Source organism: Triturus cristatus, chromosome 2_1 (assembly GCF_964204655.1).
Source record: "Triturus cristatus chromosome 2_1, aTriCri1.1, whole genome shotgun sequence".
Lineage (NCBI taxonomy): Eukaryota > Metazoa > Chordata > Amphibia > Caudata > Salamandridae > Triturus > Triturus cristatus.
Genome location: NC_140581.1, coordinates 290,156,629 through 290,176,565, shown reverse-complemented (window position 1 = coordinate 290,176,565; position 19,937 = coordinate 290,156,629). Strand labels below are relative to the sequence as shown.

Sequence of the window (19,937 nt, the reverse complement as noted above, 5' to 3'; positions counted from 1 at the left end):
AAATGACAAAACTTTGCCGCCAGGTTCCCACATCCACAGTCGCAGGGCAATGCAATATGGATGAACTGGTCAGGCAGATTTCGTACGCTTTTCCCCCAGCACCATTCATACCGCTGGTGGCACGCAAACTCAGGCAACACTCACTGACGCTCATCCTGGTTGCTCCAACGTGGGCACGCCAACCATGGTACACCACGTTTCTGGAACTCTCCGTGGTACCGCATCAATGGCTACGGCTAACACCCACGCTTTTAACGCAGAGCCATGGCGAAATTCAGCACCCAGATCCGCAACAGCTGAACCTGGCGATCTGGCTCCTGAAATCTTAGAATTTGGATACCTAAACTTGCCTCCGCAATGTATGAATATCATCAAGGAGGCACGGAGACCCACTACCAGAGCCTGCTACGCGGCTAAGTGGAAAAGATTTGTCATTTATTGTAAAAATAATGACATCAATCCTCTGGATGCATCAACGCAAAACATTATCTGTTATCTATTACACTTATACCGATGCAATCTAGCATACAATTCCATCCGTATACATTTAACCGCACTGGCAGCTTACCTTCAGAACAGGCAGCACCTCTCACTATTCAAAGTGCCTGCCATCAAAGCTTTCTTGGAGGGACTCAAACGTGTAATTCCTCCAAGACACCCTCCTTCACCAGTCTGGAATCTAAATGTGGTCCTCACCAGACTGATGGGACCACCTTTTGAACCTCTACACTCTTGTGAGGTTCAATTTCTAACCTGGAAAGTAGCTTTCCTAGTTGCCATTACTTCCCTAAGACGAGTTAGTGAACTTCAGGCACTAACCGTTCAAGAGCCATTTATACAGGTTCATGCCAACAGGGTCGTGCTACGCACCAACCCTACTTTCATGCCCAAGGTTATCTCGCAGTTCCATATGAACCAATCCATAGAACTGCCGGTGTTTTATCCTAATCCTGAAAATGTGGCAGAGAGAATGCTCCACACACTTGATATCAAAAGAGCTCTCCTGTACTATATTGACAGAACACAACATTTCAGGAAGATAAAACCACTGTTTGTTGCCTTTTCTCCGCAGCACAAAGGCAACCCCATTTCCAAAGCAGGAATAGCTAGGTGGATTGTTAATTGTATACAGATTTGCTATGAAAGGGCTAAGCGCACACTAACAATTCCTCCAAGAGCCCACTCCACACGGAAGTTAGGGGCCTCCATGGCTTTCCTGGGAAATATTCCTTTAGAGGAGATATGTAGAGCAGCCACATGGTCCACTATACATACATTTACCAAGCACTACTGTGTAGAAGACAGCAGGCAGCTGTAGGACAGGCTGTTCTCAAAACTCTTTTTCAGACTGCTGCAGCTTGCACGGGAAGCCGCTGCTAAAGGGAGGGACTGCTATATAATCTATGCACAGATATGAATTCAGCAGCCCACATGCCTCGAACCGAATATGCTACTTACCAGTATGCATCTGTTCTTGGCATGTAGGGCTGCTGACATTCATATCGCCCACCCTCCTCCCCGGCGCCTGTAGCAGCTGCAGCATTCTGTAATTACTAGTTAGCATGGTCATCATTCACTGTATTACACTCCATCTATGCCACAATGGCGAAAAACAATCTAGGGATGGAGGGGATGCCCATGCGCACTGTAGTCCAGGGGAGGAGCCACCTATCTCGTGATACTTCGAAGACTCTTCCAGGACAACAATGTGCAATCATCCGGACCCAACACTAGGCGGCGATCTATGCACAGATATGAATGTCAGCAGCCCTACATGCCAAGAACAGATGCATACTGGTAAGTAGCATATTCGGCTTCGAGGTTCCTTTGGGATACATGAAGAGGCAGTTTAGACATAGAAATAAGTGAAGGCAGTAAAGTCATTAAACATTAAGGGATTTCTTAAGTAGTACTTTAGGTTTACAAATAAGTGGGTGATTTGGCAGTGTTGAAGGTGTAGTAGAGGGCATTTTCTAAAATGTATACTTTTTCTATTTTTATTAACTATTATTTGTTATTTAATCACCCATCTTAGCATAGCTTTAATTCTTCTCCATGCAATTGATTTACCACCGTAGGAACTCCTGGGTTGTAATTTTAGCCTGTAAACTGAGAGAGATTATAATGTATAATTTGCTTTGTTTGCTTGCATCCAATTATTCTTTTCCTAATTTCAGCACTTCTGAATCCAGAGATTGTGGCACTTCGTGGTGGACTAAGTACCATTTTGAAAAATGTGATTGACTGTCAGTTGAGCCGAATAAATGAAGCACTTATTACTACAATATTGCACCTCCTTAATCATCCAAAGACCCGACAGTATGTGCGACCAGACGTAGAGTTGGAGGTAGGGTGATTTTGTTTCCTTTTACATGTAAAAATAGGATTCCATAATGGGATCTTGATTACTAATCATGAATGTTCAGTATTTCAGAATTTATTTATGAACATATGATGAACTCTTTTTGGAGGTCGAGAACCCTTGTCTTCCTGTGACTATGTAAAATAGTTTGTACTTTGTCTATCCAAAACAGCAAATTATTAGATAGTTTATGCACTAATACTGCTTACCCCTACCCCCACAACTGCACCATTCTCCAGCATTGGGCCTTTCATATATTCACATATTTGAATCATTCACATGTTGAATCATTCATGAGGCTGACAATCCCCGGTAACATGAAATAGCAGTAAACACTGTTAAAATGGCTTGTTGGCCTCAATAACTGACGTACTTGGATAGCTACTGTACTTTGTGTGTGAGGGTAGTCCCTGTAAACAACTGTGCTCTAACCTTTTGTTGACCTTTTCTTGATACCTTCTGGTCTGCCGTGCAGCGTAACAAGTCATCCTCAGGTTTTCGTTGTGAGAAGCTGGGTTTCTGTTGCAGTAACCCCCCACTTTTTTCCAGATTACTGATTGACTTTGACTTGATGTGCCCTGGGTCCCTGCCAATCAGGTTCCCAGGGTCTGTGTTCTTTCCCTAAAACTAACCCAAACTCATTTGGTAAATCTGGCCACAGGAAAGACCTCTAAGGGCTGCAGCACATATTGTGCCACCCTTGGAGGTCCTGTACCTTTACACTCACACCCTGCCTTTGCAGGCTGCGTGTTTGGTGCAGAACAAAGTGAAGAGTTGACATGGCACACCTGTGTGCCATGCCTACAACCCACTGCCCTGGCATAGATCAGTCACCCCTCTAGCTGGGTGCCCTATGTAGGAAGCTGGCTCTGTATATACTATACCAAAGTGAGGTAGAGTGTGCACAGAGTCCAGTGGAACCCAAAAGGTAGACACAGGTAAAGTAGATACCACCTCACTCGTTTTTCTTGGTAGTGTGGTCGAGCAGTAAGGCTTTATCAGAGGACAGTGTTAAGCATTTGTTGTACACACTCAGTCAGCCAATGAATTTGCACACTCAAAGACTGAACTTCAGACCAATTGTTTGTGTATAGAAATATTATTTTAGTTATTTTATTTCCTAGAACCAAGCAAGCCTGGCACTTGTAAGTCATAAATACTTTGCAGTAAATATACAGTTGTAACACAGTTTGGATTGTAATTATATATGTGCACTTTATTTTGATTTACAGTACTGTTACTGAGAAATGCAATACTTTGGAAATACAGTACATATACTTTGAATGGGCTTTTTAGTAACATGACCAGTACATTACTTTCAGATTACTTTTCTTACACAGTGTAGTATACCTGGATACTACACTGGGACATCTCCTATATACAGGTAAGTAAAAGCGTTTTTGTTATTTAGTACAGTTGTAAAAGAGTTTTTTAGATTTTCCAACTCCACACTTGTAATCTTTTCATGGAAAAACAGTCAATGTTATCCTATGGAGGACAACAAGTGTTATCAGTTCAAAGGTAAGTACAGGATTAGCCATCTGTGGCAGGGGGGCTTCAAAGGCCTGGCCGCCTTTGTAATGCGACCCCCAGTCTCTCCTGCTATCAGGAGCAGGCCCCCTTCCTGTCTCCCCTCCTTTTCGGCGGGAAGACGGGCGGGAAAAATTAGCCAGCCCAGAAGGTGTGCCCACCTCTGCCAACCCCACCCCTCAAGTGGGGGAAGCGAGTCGAAGCCCACTCTTCAGTGCCCGCCATCTTGCAGATGGCAGGCACTCCCCAATTAGGATTAGGGTTTGCGCTCACTCCCCCACTTGGGGCGAACACACCAAGGGTGTAGTCACCCTAAGGTCAGTAGACCATTGGCTACTGATCCGAGACCCCTTAAATACAGTATTTAGGGGGCAGATCTAAACCAAGAGGTCAGACAAGAAACCAGAAGAAGAAGAAAAGGACCAAACAGCCGTGTTGAAGCTAACAAGAGGAGGATGCCCAACGACTTGGCCTCAGCCCTACCGGCCTGTCCCCTCCTCGAACCTGCTCCAGCAAAATCCCGGTGTGTCCTGCAGCCAGCAACCTCGAGAAACCCGGAGGACTTGCCTGCCTTCAGTCCCAATGACTCTGTCTCCTGTGAACACCGGATTTGTTCAACAACAGACTCCAGCTCCGCGGGTCTGCACCACTCGGCACCCGACGCCCACAGGCCGAGTGGCCCAACACCAACAGGAGGTCTCCCTGGCGATCCTGACCCGAGATCCAGTGACCCCTGACCTGCCTCAAGCCTCCAGCCGACACCGGCAGCCTCAAACCGGAAGGTCCCCCAACCGCGACCCGGAGCGGGTAAGAAGATCCAACCCTAAAAGGCACTCCTTCCCCGATGCCCCACATCCTTGGGTGACCCGACCGACGGTGCCTAACCAACCCCCAACATCCCAACTTACCTCTCCAATTGGTGGTCGCACCCAGAAAACCTTCGTCTCCGAGCCTGCAGTGCTTTTGCAAACCAGAGATTCCCCATTAAAAGCTACAGGGCACCCAACACCGAAACAGCACTGGCACCCGGCTTCCCCAGTACCGCTGGGGGTGCATCTTTTGTGCTCACCTAAACCCCCATTTGCAGAAGGGCCTAAGTCCAGGAGCTTTGCTCCCACAACCCAGTGACCTGCTCGTCAGCAGCCACCAACCGGAGGCCCCCTATCCCCTTTGGATAACATTGGGCCTCAGCACTCCGCATCCGGCCACCCTAGTGCCGCTGAGGGTGTAACAAGAGTGCATCCTTGACCCTGGGGGACCCCTGAGTCTAACCCCAGAATACCAACTCCCACAACAAAGTACTTACCTGTTTACAGATAACACTATTTTCCTCCATAGGATAATATTGACTGTTTTTCTTTGATAAGTGTGCAGTTGGAAAACCTAAGAAATCTTTTTAAAATTGTACTAACAAAAACTCGTTTACTCACCTGTTTACAGGAAATGTCCCAGTGCAGTATCCAGGTATACTGTACTGTGTAAGAAAGTAATCTGCAAAGTAATCTACTGGTCATTTTGCTAAAAAGCCTGTACAAAGTATAAGTACTGTATTTCCAAAGCATTGCATTTCTCTGTAACCATACTGTAAGTCAAAACAAAGTGCGTATAAAATTACAAATTCAAATTGTTTACAAACTGCATTACTACTGTAAAGTATTTATTGCTTACCTCTGCTAGGTTTGCTTTGTTCTAGAAAATAAAATGACCAAAAGAATATTTTTTATACAAAAACAATTGGTCTGAAGTTCAGTCTTTGAGTGTGTACAACAAATGCTTAACACTGTCCTCTGATACTGTCTTACTGCTCGACCACACTACCACAAATAGAGAGTGAGGTGCTATATGACTTTACCTCTGCCTACCTTTGGGGTTCTGCTGGACTCTGTGCACACTATACCTCACTTTCGTATAGTATATACAGAGCCAGCTTCCTACAGCCCCCAGCCCCAACTTCTACCTGTAGCTCTTCAAAGCGTCTCTTTTACTGTGGAGGGGCTCTGGGAAGAGAATGGAATTAACAGAGTAAAGGATGGCTTAAAGCCCTACGCACTTTCATTTCCTGATACTGGTTTAATGCTATAATGTGTTTGCCACCTGCCCGCCCCCTTTGCTCCAAACACTAGAACTTGTTGTCATCTCATTCCAAGCGCAACTTGACCCATTATACATATTGTCACCCAAAGTGACAAGGACTTGTCCTTTATGTCTAATTTCCCACCAGCTCCCCTGTGGATCATTAAGCAGTCAGGCGCTGCTGTGGAAATAGATCAACAGGGCCAACTTTAGTGCTGGTGGCGCCTGGTGCGACAATCCTTTATGCCCCTCCGCCGCCCAACCCCCATGAACCTACTCCTCGGATTCCCTCACTAATACCCGGCAAAGTGGCCTTCGCCTCTACATAGCCCATCTCTCTCAAACATTTCATTTGTTTTAAAGCGCTGGTGAAACTGGCTTTACTAATTCACTCAGCTATCCACATAAGGTACAGATCTTTTTCTTTGCAGCAGGCACATTAACCCTCTGCTCTACTTTATGGTGAGTCAAAACTGCCTCTAGACAAAACTCTGATCTCTCCTTTTCTAGCGGGACCATTCCACATAAGTAAAAGACATTGTCATTTACAATGCCAATAGCTCAAACTCGCAAATGCAAGACCTATTGCATTGGAAATGCTTGTTTTTATTGTTTCTAAGTGGGCACAGTGCAATTTCTGAGTTCTGCAATGTTATCCTATGGAAGGAAGAACAAGTTCTGCAAACGGGTATAGTACATCGACTTACAGGACCAATCTTTAGGAGTTAAGGAGAGTAGTGGGCATGGTCCAAGGCAGCAGCAACAGTACACCACCAGCGGTACGAAGGTGGCCCGGTGCAGAGTGCAAATCAACATCTGGAGCTCTGTGTGTTTCAATGGGGATCGAGCTTCGTAAAAAGAGGCTGCATGTTCTGACTAGGAAGCCAGTCGGGCTGAACCAGAAAGTAGAATCAGGCCTTGCAATGCTCGGGGACTCCTTTGGTCCTCTTCTCTAAAGCCCAGGGGCGATGGGTGCAGAGGTGCCTTAAGACATTAGTCTTCTTACCGGAGGAGTCGCGGTACAGGGGGCCTGCAAGCAGAGGCTACATGTGACGTCAGGGAGTCCAGGAGGGGTGAAAACACGATGGAATCAAGCTCTGGTGACGGGTGCTGTTGCTGCTTTAGGTGTCAGGTTTTAGCGGTTCTGGAGGCCTCAGAGTCTTCTCCTTTGGAGTTGTTTAGAACAGAGCAAACATGAGATGATGGCCCGAGCGCTAAAACTTTTCACTCACTCCCCCCCACCCCACCACCCCCCCACCACAGCTCTGGGTTGAATCCATCATCATTCTTTAGCTCACTTCGCCACCCCAGTTCAGACCCAGCCATATGCAAATCAGTCTTGGCCCTGTTGTTATTTAGAACAGGTCTGCTGTTCACGGGACGTCTTAAGTCATTTTCGAAGGCAGGCAGTCCTCCCGAGTTTCTGTAGTCAACAGATGCAGGACGAGTCGACTTTGGCGCAGTTTTCGATAAGGGTTGCAGACAGGCCAGTGGGGCTGTCAGGTGCTCTAGGAAGCTAGCTCTGTATATGATATTGCCACTAGGTGTGAGAAAGTGCCATCTTTCTTGCATGGTATGCCCCCACTTTTTGCTGAATTGCTGAATGTACTTTGACTGAGTGTGCACTGGACTCCTGCCAATCAGGTGCCCAGGGCTTATGCTCCTTCCCTAAACACACAAAACCCAAATTGGCAAACCCTGGCCACATGTCAGCCCCTGGTAAATGGTACCCTAGGTACCCAGGGCCTTGTGACCAGGGAAGGCCTCTAAGGGCTGCAGCACTCATTGTGCCACCCTTAGAGGCCCTGTACCCTTACACACACACTGCCCTTGCAGGCTGGGTGTCTGGGTGCAAGACAAAACAAAGAGTCGACATTGCACACATCCCTGTGTGCCATGCCCATCACCTACACTGCCATGGCATATATCAGCCACCCCTCTAGCTGGGTGCCCTATGCCAATGGTGTGGGCACGGGAGCAGGAGCCCTGTGCCCCTACAGTACCCAGGTCCATTCCTGGGCACTGTAAGTGCACTGCTGCCATTTAAGAGTGCATGGTGCTGAGAGCTCGTCAAACACGAACTCCACAGCATCATAATGTCAACACTGAAGACTGAGAAGTTTGGTATCAAACTTCTCAGCACATTAAACCCACACTGATGCCAGTGTGGGATTTTAATGTACCAAGCACTCCAGAGGGCATCTTAGAGATGACCCCTAAAACCTAAACCTACGTCTGTTCTGAGGCTGCCTAGGCTGCCACACAGCAGACATGTTGCTGGACCCCTGGGTAGGAGAGCCCCTGCTCTCCTGGGCCTGCAACAATGCACATCCTGGGCGAGGTGCTACATCTCCTCCCCCAGGATGGGCAGGGGGAAGCTTCAAAGGCATGCCGCCTCTGTGAGCTTCCCCAGGCCACTGCAATCCCCCACTCTGGCGGGAAGCTTGGCCGGAAACCCCAAATAAGTACAGGGGATGTGCCAGCCTGCCAACCCCACCCCTCAGGTGGGGGAGGCGAGGTGAAGCACATCTCCGGGCTCTCGCCATCTTGAAGATGGGAAGCCCTACCCTATCAGGACTGGGCTACTGCCCCCCTCCCACAGGAGAGAGGCAGGATAGGGGGTGTACCCACCCCAGGACAGGGACCCATTGGTCCCTGCCCTTCACCTACCTGTAACGCCCCTAAATCTAGTATTTAGGGGCACCCTGAACCTTCCTTCCCCAGATTAAAGATTCCAAAAATCCGAAGACGAGCTAGAAGAAAGAAGACCTGCCCTGCAGCTGCTAAGAAGAGGAAGACACCAACTGCTTTGGCCCCAGCCCTACCGGTCTGTCGACCCTCGAACCTGCTCCTGCTCCAACCCGGCATATCTTGTGGCCAGCAACCTCACAAAACCCGGAGGACCTGGCTACCTTTTGACTCTAAACCACTGGGACTCCCATGAGTAGAGGCTCTACTCCAAATTTACTTCTAATCCCTGGCAGCAGGCCGGAACCGCGAACCCAGCACACTCTGCACCCGCCAAGCCTGGCCTGTGCCGGAGTGAACAAAGACCACGAGGTCGACCCCACGGCGACTGTGACCCCGAGTCCGGCACGCAAGGACCTCCCTCGACACTCCTGAAGAAGCCTGCAGCCTCAGAACAAGGTGCCCCCCCCAACCGCGATCAAAGGGAGGGTAAGATTTCCCGACACCAAAAGGCACCCCTGCACCCGGCGCCCCGCGGCCCCCTGTGCCCAATCCCGGGGTACCTACCTATCCTCCAACTACCCAACTTACCTCTCGAAGTGGTGGTGGCACCTGAAGAATCTTCGTCCCCGAGCTTGCAGTCTTTTTCTAAACCGGAGATTTCCCATTGAAATCATTTAAGCGCCCGAAGGCTCAAAAGCACCCTGCCACCCGAGTGGCCCTGGCAGTGCAACCTCTACACCCATCTACTTCCCTACTTGCCCTGAGTAAGTGACAAGGAGCCCAGCTCCCACAGCCGGGTGGCCTGCTAGTCAGCAGCCACCAACCAAGGCCCCCCTACCTCTCATAGGATAACATTGGGGCATAACTCTCTCTGCACCCGGCCGCCCTTGTGCCGCTGAGGGTGAACCAACTGTACCTACCTGACCCTGGGAGACCCCTAAGTCTATGCCCAGAACCTTAACTCTGCCAGTCGAGTACTTACCTTTAAACCGATAACTCAATTTTCTCCATAGGGTAACATTGACTGGCTTTTTCTGAAATTTCTTCTAAGTGTGGACTTTTCAAAACTTAAAATATTCACCAAAAATCAGCCGAGAAACGAAAATACTCACCTGCTCTTAGGTGAGCTCCCAGTGCTGGATCTTGGTGCCCAGCACTGACTCTGAAAAATACTTACAACTGTACTTACCAGTAACCCAATTTTCTTCCATAGGAAATCATTGACTGTTTTTCTGTGAAATTTCTTCTGTCAATTTCTGCAATCTTTAAATATTCTTTAAAAATCTTAGAATATCTGAAAACGTAATTACTTTCCTGTTTTGGATAAAGGTCCCAGTACTGAGTCTAGGCACCCAGTACTGGATTACAAAAGTAACGAGAACCTACTATGCCTGCAACTTGAATTTTCTGCCATAGGGAATCATTGACTGTTTTCTATGAAATATTTTCTAAGTGTCAACTTTTAAAATAGCAAAATATTGTCTAACAATCATCACAATAATTAAGTTGACTTTTATTACTTGATTCTAAGTACTGACCCAGGACTGAATCTAGGATCCAGTCCTGGAATTCCAAAAGTAATCCTAAAAGTAATCTGTGGCAAATAACTTGAAACTTCCATTGAACTCATGCATTATTGTGTTTAGAATTGTGTTGCCTATTACAACCACTTGTAACTTTCTACAAAAGTCAATTGTATATTGCAAAAGTATTTATATAAAGCATCTCATTCTGAGAAAGTATATTTTAATACCTATTGTTGGTTCTAAAATAAAACAAGCATATATTTTTTATATATAAACCATTGGCCTAGAGTTCAGTTATTGAGTGTGTGAGACCATTTGCTGGCTGAGTGTGTGCAACAAATGCTTTACACTGTCCTCTGATACTGCCTTACTGCTCGACCAAGCTACCACTTTAGAGAGTAAGGTTATATCTAACTGTTCGAGGCATATGAGCTGCAGATTACACACTTTTGCATAGATCGCCATCTGGTGTAGGGCCCTGATGTTTGCAGTTTGTTTTTCCTCATGGAAAGTCTTTGAAAGTCACGAGGTCGGTGACTCCTCCTTTGGATCGTATTGCGCATGGGCTTAGTCTCCATCCTCAGATTTTTTTTTTTCCGCCATCGGGCTCGGATGTAATCTTCGCGCTCAGGTTCCGAACATTTTCCAGTTCGACGATCGAAGCGGAATCCTCGCCTCACATCGCGGTATTGTTTCGATCGCGATCTCCTCAATCAACGCACCTTCTCATCGCCAAATCTTCGGTTCTAGTCGTCGACGGCGGCCTTTGGGCCTAACCAAGCTCCGGTCCCGGCTGATGGAAAGAACTCCATTCAAGAAGTGCCCTCGATGTTCAAATTCCCCCACACCGATCTTCATGAGGTATGCAACCTCTGCCTCTCCCCTGAACACGAGGCTCGAGACTGTCCGGCCTGTAAGTCTTTCAGATCGAAAAAGTCTATTCGGGACCGAAGAGCCAGACAAAACATGGCACACTCCTCGACCTCCGTTCCAGTCGATATCTTCGGAGACGACATCGAAGATCCGGGACAGCAGCGCACCGAAGAGGACCTCGTCAGTGCTTCCGAGGCCGACGACTCAGATGTGGAGGACATCACTCCAGCGCATAGGGTCGTGAGTACTATACACCCCCCCCCCCACACCCGCGCCAACACCCAAAAAGGCTTTGGTCACGCCTTCGCCTCCGGGCCTAGGCAAGACCAGAGACACTGCTTCACACACCCCACCTTCGGGCCCGGTGAAGAATCCAAATAAGCCTTCCGGCGGCTCGGGCTCGAGCCAGCCTGCCAGCGGTGCAGAGAAACACACTTCGGCACCGAAAAAGAAACCGGCCTCTACCTCGACACCGAGCTCCGCACCGAAGCCCTCGGGGTCGAAACCCAGCGCTTCCGTACCGACGCCATCTTCGGTACCGACCAAACCCCATAAGGCCCTCGGCACCGACCCTTCCAAGCCGAAGCCCACCTCGGCGCCGACCAAGGAATCGGAGGTTCCCAAGCCCAGTGCTAAGCAAACTGGCACGGACAAGCCTAAAAAGTCATCGGCCCGAAGACTTCGGTGCCGACGGACCAAACACTGTCACCGGAACTATTTACACCGGATCCCTTACAAAAATCTCTCACCAGGGATCCAAAAACTGGACATTTGGCACTCTTCCAAAAAGAGACCTTTGGACAAACCGGCTTCGCCTCCACCTCCAAAGAGGAAGGACTCTGCTACTTCCCCTTCGAGAATACCTTCCCCACCTCCTCCACCCTCTCCACCTCTGCCCCCTCCGCCTTCTCCACCCCCACCGCATCGCTCCCTGACCCCGTCTCCAGACGATGATGATCAGGGGGACCCATATCACGATACAGGGGATGTGCCCCAAGACCCCACCCCTACAGGATCCCCAGACCCATGGGACGACTACAATAACCCAGATATTCCCGACGTCCCACAAGATGACCTTTACCCTTCCAGGCCATCTCCACCGGAAGACTCATTAGGTTTCCACCATCTACTTCAAAGGGCGGCACACTATCACGGGGTAGAGTTGCACACTGACCCAGTGGAGGAGGATTTCCTCCTCGACACGTGATACCACACATAGGTCTACCTCCATACTACCTATGCTTAAGGGGATGATAAAGCATGCGCCAGAGGTTTTTAAAGACCCAGTCAGGGCCAGGGTCATTAACCCACGCATAGAAAAGAAATACAAAGCTGCCCCCATAGATCCCACATATATCAAAGGGCCAGCGCCACTAGATTCCCTAGTGGTTTCTACTGCGCGAAAAAGAACAAATTCCCAGGTGTCAGGCGAAGCACCACCACCTGACAAAGAGTCAAAGCTACTGGACGCATCAGGAAAGCGCACTGCGTCACAGGCAGCCAATATATGGCGTATCGCCAACACCCAAGCGCTATTGGCCAGATACGATAGGGCACATTATGATGAATTGGAAAGCATGATGCACCACCTCCCTGAAAAATATAAAACTAGGGCCAATCAATAAATTCAAGAGGGTAAGACAATCACTAACACCTCTATACGCTGTGCCTTAGATGCAGCAGACACAGCCTCCAGGGCCATTAATACTAGCGTCCTTCTCCGTCGCCATGCTTGGCTAAGAATATCAGGCTTTAAACCAGAGGTACAAGCCTCCATCCTTAATCATCCCTTTGACCAGAAACACCTATTTGCCCAAAGGTAGATGAGGCCCTCGAAAAAATGAAGGACACCGATACGGCGAAGTCCATGGGAGCCCTACAGTCACACCCTCCTAGGCGCACGTTTCGCCGCTCTTCCTTTCGGAGTACATCTAGAGGCTACTCCTCAGATAACGCGTCCACTTCCTACAAATCCCCCTACTCAGTCCACCTTCACAAGGGGCTATCAAAGAGGCAGCTATAGGGGCAACAATAATAAAGGCAGAGGCAAAACAAATACCGCCCGCTCTGCCACACCGCCTACCCAATGACTCCCCCCCCCCCCCCCCCCCCCCCCCCCCCCCGCTCCCTCCAGACCATCCCACTCCGGTCGGGGACAGACTTCAAAATTTCCTTCATGTCTGGGAGACCATCACCTCAGACAAATGGGTGACTCAAATTATTCGATCAGGATACTGCCTGGAATGAACATCTACCCCCCCAAACATTCCACCCAGGCAACGCCCAATGTCACAAGAACATTCCACATTACTAAAGCAGGAGGTAATCTCCCTCCTACAAAAACATGCAATAGAACAAGTTCCCGTCAATCAGCAAAATTTAGGGGTCTACTCCCTATATTTTCTAATACCAAAAAGGGACGAGACTCTACGACCTATTCTAGATCTTCGGCCCCTAAACACATACATACACTCAGACCATTTTCACATGGTAACGCTTTAGCAGGTGCTTCCGCTCCTCTCCCAGAACGACTTCCTCACCACACTGGACTTGAAAGACGCATACTTCCACATTCCAGTACACCATGCTCACAGAAAGTACCTCAGATTTGTAGTGGACGGACAACACTACCAGTTCAAGGTGCTCCCATTCGGAGTCATAACAGCACCACGGGTATTCACCAAGTGCCTAGCGGTAGTGGCGGCACACCTCAGAAGGCAGCACATTCACGTCTTCCCATACTTGGACGACTGGCTGATAAAAGCCACTTCGTACAACCAATGTGTACACCACACCGCCACTACAATCCAACTACTTCAACAACTAGGCTTCACGGTGAACCACCAAAAGTCCCAGCTAACACCATCCCACATAAAACAATACCTTGGTGCCACCATAGACACCTCAAAAGCAATAGCCTACCCCAATCCGGCCAGGATTGCAAGCATTCAGGCTTTGCGACAAAGATTCATACTTCAACACTCCCTTCCAGCAAGTGTGTTTATGCAACTGATAGGGATGATGGCCTCTTGCATTTTCATAGTGCCTCACGCAAGACTCCATATGCGTCCACTCCAAGAGTGCTTAGCACGCCAATGGAACCAGGCCCAGAGGCAACTGACAGATCTGGTGTTGGTAGACGGTCGTACCCATCGCTGTCTGCAGTGGTGGAACACCACAAACCTTTCCAAAGGTCGACCGTTCCTGGACCCGGTTCCACAAATAATACTAACAACAGACGCATCGCTCTCCGGCTGGGGAGCTCATCTATTACACCTCACAGTGCAGGGCACATGGACGCCGCAACAAAAGTTACTCCATATCAACCATCTGGAGTTACTAGCAATCTTTCTAGCCCTAAAATCTTTTCAGCCACAGATTTCAGGCAAGGCAGTCCTCATTCGCACAAACATGACGGCCATGTATTACATTCAAAAACAAGGCGGCACACACTCTCCACAGCTCTCTCAATTAGCACAGAGCATATGGAGATGGGCAATTCCACACAAAATCTTTCTCCTAGCCCAACATGTCCCAGGAGTCCAAAACACCATGGCAGATCTGCTCAGCAGACAGACGCAACAGATCCACGAGTGGGAACTTCACCCGCAGGTTCTTCACCCGTTCTTTCAAACGTGGGGGCATCCACAGATAGACCTATTCGCCACCCACGAAAACAAAAAATGCCCAAGCTTCGCCGCCAGATACCCACACCCATTGTCCAAAGGGAATGCGATATGGATGAACTGGTCAGGCAAATTTGCGTACGCTTTTCCACCTCTCCCACTCATTCCATTAATGGTGCGAAAGCTACAACAGCATTCCCTCACGCTGATCCTAGTTGCTCCAACATGGGCCTGACAACCGTGGTACACCACTCTCGGTAGTACCACACCAAAAGCTACACCTCTCACCATGCCTCCTAACACAGAACCATGGAGAGATCAGGCACCCGGACCTAGCTCAGCTCAACCTTGCGATCTGGCTCCTGAAATCGGATACCTAAACCTTCCCCCTGACTGTATGAACGTCATCAGAGAAGCTAGACGCCCTACCACTAGAGCCTGCTACGCTGCCAAGTGGAAAAGATTTGTTGTGTATTGCCATAACAACACAATCAATCCTCTAGACGTGTCTATACAACACATCATATGCTACTTACTCCACCTACAAAGGTGTAATCTAGCATATACTCCATTCGGCTACAGCTCGCAGCAATTGCAGCTTACCTACAAAACAGGCAGCACCTATCACTTTTCAGAGTACCTGCCATTAAAGCCTTCATGGAAGGCCTGAAAATAATAATTCCCCCCAGAGTACCACCCTCACCTGTGTGGAACTTAAATATCGTTCTCACAAGGCTGATGGGGCCTCCCTTCGAACCTTTGCATACATGCGAACTGCAATTTCTCACATGGAAAACAGCTTTCCTTGTAGCCATCACTTCCCTTAGAAGGGTCAGTGAGATACAAGCACTTACCATACAAGAACCTTTTCTTCAAATGCACCAGAACAAGGTTGTTCTCCGTACCAACCCAAAATTCCTACCTAAAGTCATTTCCCCTTTTCACCTAAACCAATCTGTAGAATTACCAGTATTTTTCTTGCAACCTCAGACTGTTGCAGAAAGGGCTCTACACACGCTAGATGTCAAACGAGCCTTACTTTACTATATCCAAAGAACACAACCTTTCAGAAAGACCAAACAACTGTTTGTCTCTTTCTCTCCACCACACAAGGGCAACCCCATCTCAAAATCAGGGATAGCTAGGTGGATTGTAAAATGCATCCAGATTTGCTACCACAAAGCAAAACTAACGCTATCCGTTCCCCCTAAAGCCCATTCTACACGGAAGATAGGGGCTTCTATGGCTTTTCTATGGTCAACACGGCACACTCTCACTAAACACTATTGTGTAGATGTGCAAACCAAGCAACAAGCTAGTGTGGGCCAGGCTGTACTAAAAACACTATTTCAAACCACTGCAACAGATACCGGTGGTCGCCGCTAAGGTTGGGAACTGCTATATAGTCTATGCAAAAGTGTGTAATCTGCAGCTCATATGCCTCGAACGGAATATGCTACTTACCAGTATGCATCTGTTCTTGGCATGTAGAGCTGCAGATCTACACCCGCCCACCCGCCTCCCCGGCTACCTGTATCTGTTCCAGTTTATCTTATTTAGATACAACACACATGGGTTTCTTCACTGTTGTTACTATGCTCCATCTTTCCCTGCTGGCGAAAAATAATCTGAGGATGGAGCTGAAGCCCATGCGCGATACGATCCAAAGGAGGAGTCACCGACCTCATGACTTCCAAAGACTTTCCAAGAGGAAAAACAAACTGCAAGCATCCGGGCCCACCACCAGATGGCGATCTATGCAAAAGTGTGTAGATCTGCAGCTCTACATGCCAAGAACAGATGCATACTGGTAAGTAGCATATTCCTTAGCCTCTGCCAAACCTTTGGGGACTGTGGACTCTGTACACCCTGTACCTATTTGGGAACAGTATATACAGAGCCACTTTCTCACACTAGGTGGTTATATCATGCATAGTCCAGGGGTTCCCCAAAATGTACAGGGCTCACTGTAAAACCCAAAGTGCTCTATTAGTGGTAGTGTGGGCGAGCAGCCTTAGGCCTAACACAGAGGAGTGTAGGACATTTATTGCACAACAGTGATCAGTAATGGGCATACGACTCAAGATTGACATCCAGACCAATTTTATAAAATTATACTTTATCTTAAGACATAGGTGTCTGTAATAAGGTAAGTACATTTTAAATTAAAAATACTTTTCACTTTGAAAAATCGACACTTGGAAACTTTTTCACAAAGTCCAATAATATCCTTTGGTGAAAACAATATTGCGGTTAACCAGGTAAGTGTAAAACCTACAATCCCAATCTTCAAAAGTCTACAAGGTCCAAGGGTCAGGTAAGTTCCAAAGCTGCACCACCGGCGGCCGGGTACAGAGGTCAAAATCAGTGTTTGACCTAACGCTTTCGTGTGGAGACGGGGGTTGCCTGAAGCCATAATGCTTGCATGTAAGTAAATCGGTTGCAGGGGCCAAGCTTTGGGGGTTAGGTTAAGCACGGGTGGCACAAAGCAGCACCAAACATGCACCTCCAGCGGCACTGAGTCTGCCACGTGCAGGGTGCAAATTCAACATCGAGCGTCCAATGCTTTTCAATAGGGATTCTTCTTTCGGCTAAGAGGCTGCAGGCGAGGCACCAGAGGTAGCAGGAGGAACACCAATGATAGCATACTTCAGGTGAAGGGGTGCCTTTCAACATTTGAGGAGTCTTATCAGAACTGGTCGGGGGAGCCTCTGGATTCACACTGAAGACGCTGTCGTGGAGGGCAGTAGAGGTCAGCCAATGTCGACGGAAGATTGTAGTCTTTGTTGAAGGTAGCAGTCCTCCCAGGGGTTTCACAAGTCGCTAGCTGTAAGAAACGTCTCAGGGTCATTGAAGCTGGAGACAGGCCAGTAGGGCTTGGTGTAGGAAGCTGGATCTGTATATATTATACCAAAGTAAGGTATAGTGTGCACAGAGTTCGGTAGAACCCCAAAGGTAGGCAGAGGTAAAAGTAGATAATATCTTACTCTCTATTTGTGGTAGTGTGGGCGAGCAGTAAGGCTTTATTAGAGGGTAGTTAAGCATTAATTGTACACACTCAGGCAAGAAATTATTACTCACACTCAGTGACTGACCTCTGACCAATTGTTTTGTATAAAAATATTTATTTAGTTGTATTTTATTTCTAAAACCAAGCCAGGCCTGGTACAAGTAATTGTAATAGTACTTTGCAAGACAAATGCTGTGAAATACAGTTTGAATGGAGTTGGATTGGTTACAGGTAAGTCACTTGTTCATAAACAGTTGGAATAACTTTTCAGTTACTTTTCAGTTTACTTTTTAAGTTACTTTTTCTACTCAGTGTGAAATGTCTAGATATCACACTGGGGCATTTCCTAGATAAAAGGGGAGCAAAACAGTTTTGTAAGTATACAGTTTCTTAAGGTTTCATACAAGTTGGTTTTCTGGGGTTAGAACCAGGGTTCCCCCATGGTCAAGGATGAACTCTCAAAGCAACCTCAGTGGCACTAGGGCAGTTAGGTGCAGAATGCTGAGGGGTAGGAGGTCTCTGGTTGGTGGCTGCTCACGAGCAGGCCACATGGTTGTGAGCGCAAAGCTCCTGGACTTAGACTCAGGGCAAAGGGGTATCCGATTTGGCACATAAAGTGCTCCCGCAGCATCACAGTGGCAGCTGTGTGCAGGGTGCTGCTTTGGCATCGGTGGCCTGTTATTTTCAGTGGGAGTTGCCGGATTTGGATTTTGGCTGCAGGCTCAGTCCAGGAAGTCTTCCCGGAGGAACCAATAACTGGGCAGGTAAGTTGGAGGGCTCGGGGACGTAGGTGCACCTCAGGTCCTCTAATCCAGGGCACAGGGCAGCTTGATGTAGGGGTGTCTTTTGAGGTCTGGTTTCACGTTACCGTGCCACTCGCGGTTGGGGGGTGTGGTCTCCGTGCAGAGGCTGCAGGCGACGTCAGGGAGTCCTGGAGGGGTCAACCCACAGAAGACTCGGACTCTGGAGTGCTGGGGGACCTCGCTGGGACCGGTGGGCCACTCTGAGTCGGGCCGTAGGCGTCTGGTGCAGTGGTGGTTCCAGGCGTCCGGTTTCTTTGTATTCAGCTGGCTCAGATTTTGTCTTGGGAGTTTCTTTTGAAAAGAGCCACTGTTCACAAGAGATTCGGCGTTTGTTGAAGGCAGTCAGTCCTCCCAGGGGTTCTGGAGGTCGCTGGCTACAGGACATGGTGGCTTTTGGTGCAGGGTCTCTGGAAACTGCGGACGGGCCGGTAGGGCTGGGGCCAAGCCAGTTCTTCTGTGCAGTCTTCTCTGCTGGGCGTCTTCTTTCGGCTTTCTTCTTCGTAGGTTGCAGAATCTGTCTCCTTGTTTCAGGGCTGCCCCCTAAATACTGTATTTAGGGGATGTTTAAGGGGTCTTGAGGTTAGTAGCCAAACAGCTACTGACCTTATGGTGACCCACCCCACGTGGGGGAGTGGGCACAATCCCTAACTCTGATTGGAGAGTGCTTGCCATTTGCAAGATGGCGGGCACTGATGAGTGGGCTTCACCTCGCCTCCCCCAACTGAGGGGTGGGGTTGGCAGAGGCGGGCACACCTTCTGTGCTATTCTAATTTTCCCACCTGTCTTCCCGCCAAAAAGGAAGGGAGACCAGAAGGGGGCCTGCTTCTGATAGCAGGAGAGGTTGGGGGTCACTTCACAAAGGTGGCAAGGCCTTTGAAGCTCCCCTGCCACAGGTGGCTGTTCCTGACATGTGGAGGTGTGACCACCTCCACCCAGGAAAGGCTGCGTTTCTTGGCTCAGGGATTGAAGGCTCCTACCGCAGGGGTTCAGAAACATGGTTTGTGGTGGCAGGCTGGTGTTTACCAGTCAGGGAACTCACCAGAGACTGGTCGTTTTTCAGGGGCATCTCTAAGATGCCCTCTGAGTGCATGGTATAATAAATCCCACACTGGCATCAGTGTCGGTTTATTATGGTGAGAGGTTTGCTACCAAACTTCCCAGAGTTAGTTAAAGCTATTATGGTGCTGTGGAGTTTGTAATGACAAACTCCCAGACCATATACTTTTTATGGCTTTAATGCCTAATAATGGACATAGACACTGTAGGGGTACAGTGCTCATGCAACTGTACCCTCACCACTGGTATAGTGCACCCAGCTAGAGGGGTGACTTACCTATACCAGAGACCATGCCAGCTAAAGAATCATGGAAACCAACTGACCCGACTTGCCTGACTACAAGATGGCAGCCAAGCTACACACCCTTTCCTGTCCTGCCACCCTTG

The 19,937-nt window shown here is 48.5% G+C and overlaps 1 protein-coding gene across 4 annotated transcripts in view; it reads left to right on the top strand.

The window, feature by feature from the left end:
- RICTOR (RPTOR independent companion of MTOR complex 2) overlaps window positions 1-19,937 on the top strand; it is a 1,453,900-nt gene that overhangs the window by 111,801 nt on the left and 1,322,162 nt on the right. For all 4 annotated transcript variants that reach the window (XM_085631131.1, XM_085631133.1, XM_085631132.1 and 1 more), the window contains exon 8: window positions 2,178-2,347. In XM_085631131.1, the coding sequence (XP_085487257.1) occupies window positions 2,178-2,347 (170 nt within the window). The remainder of the gene's footprint in view (window positions 1-2,177; window positions 2,348-19,937) is intronic.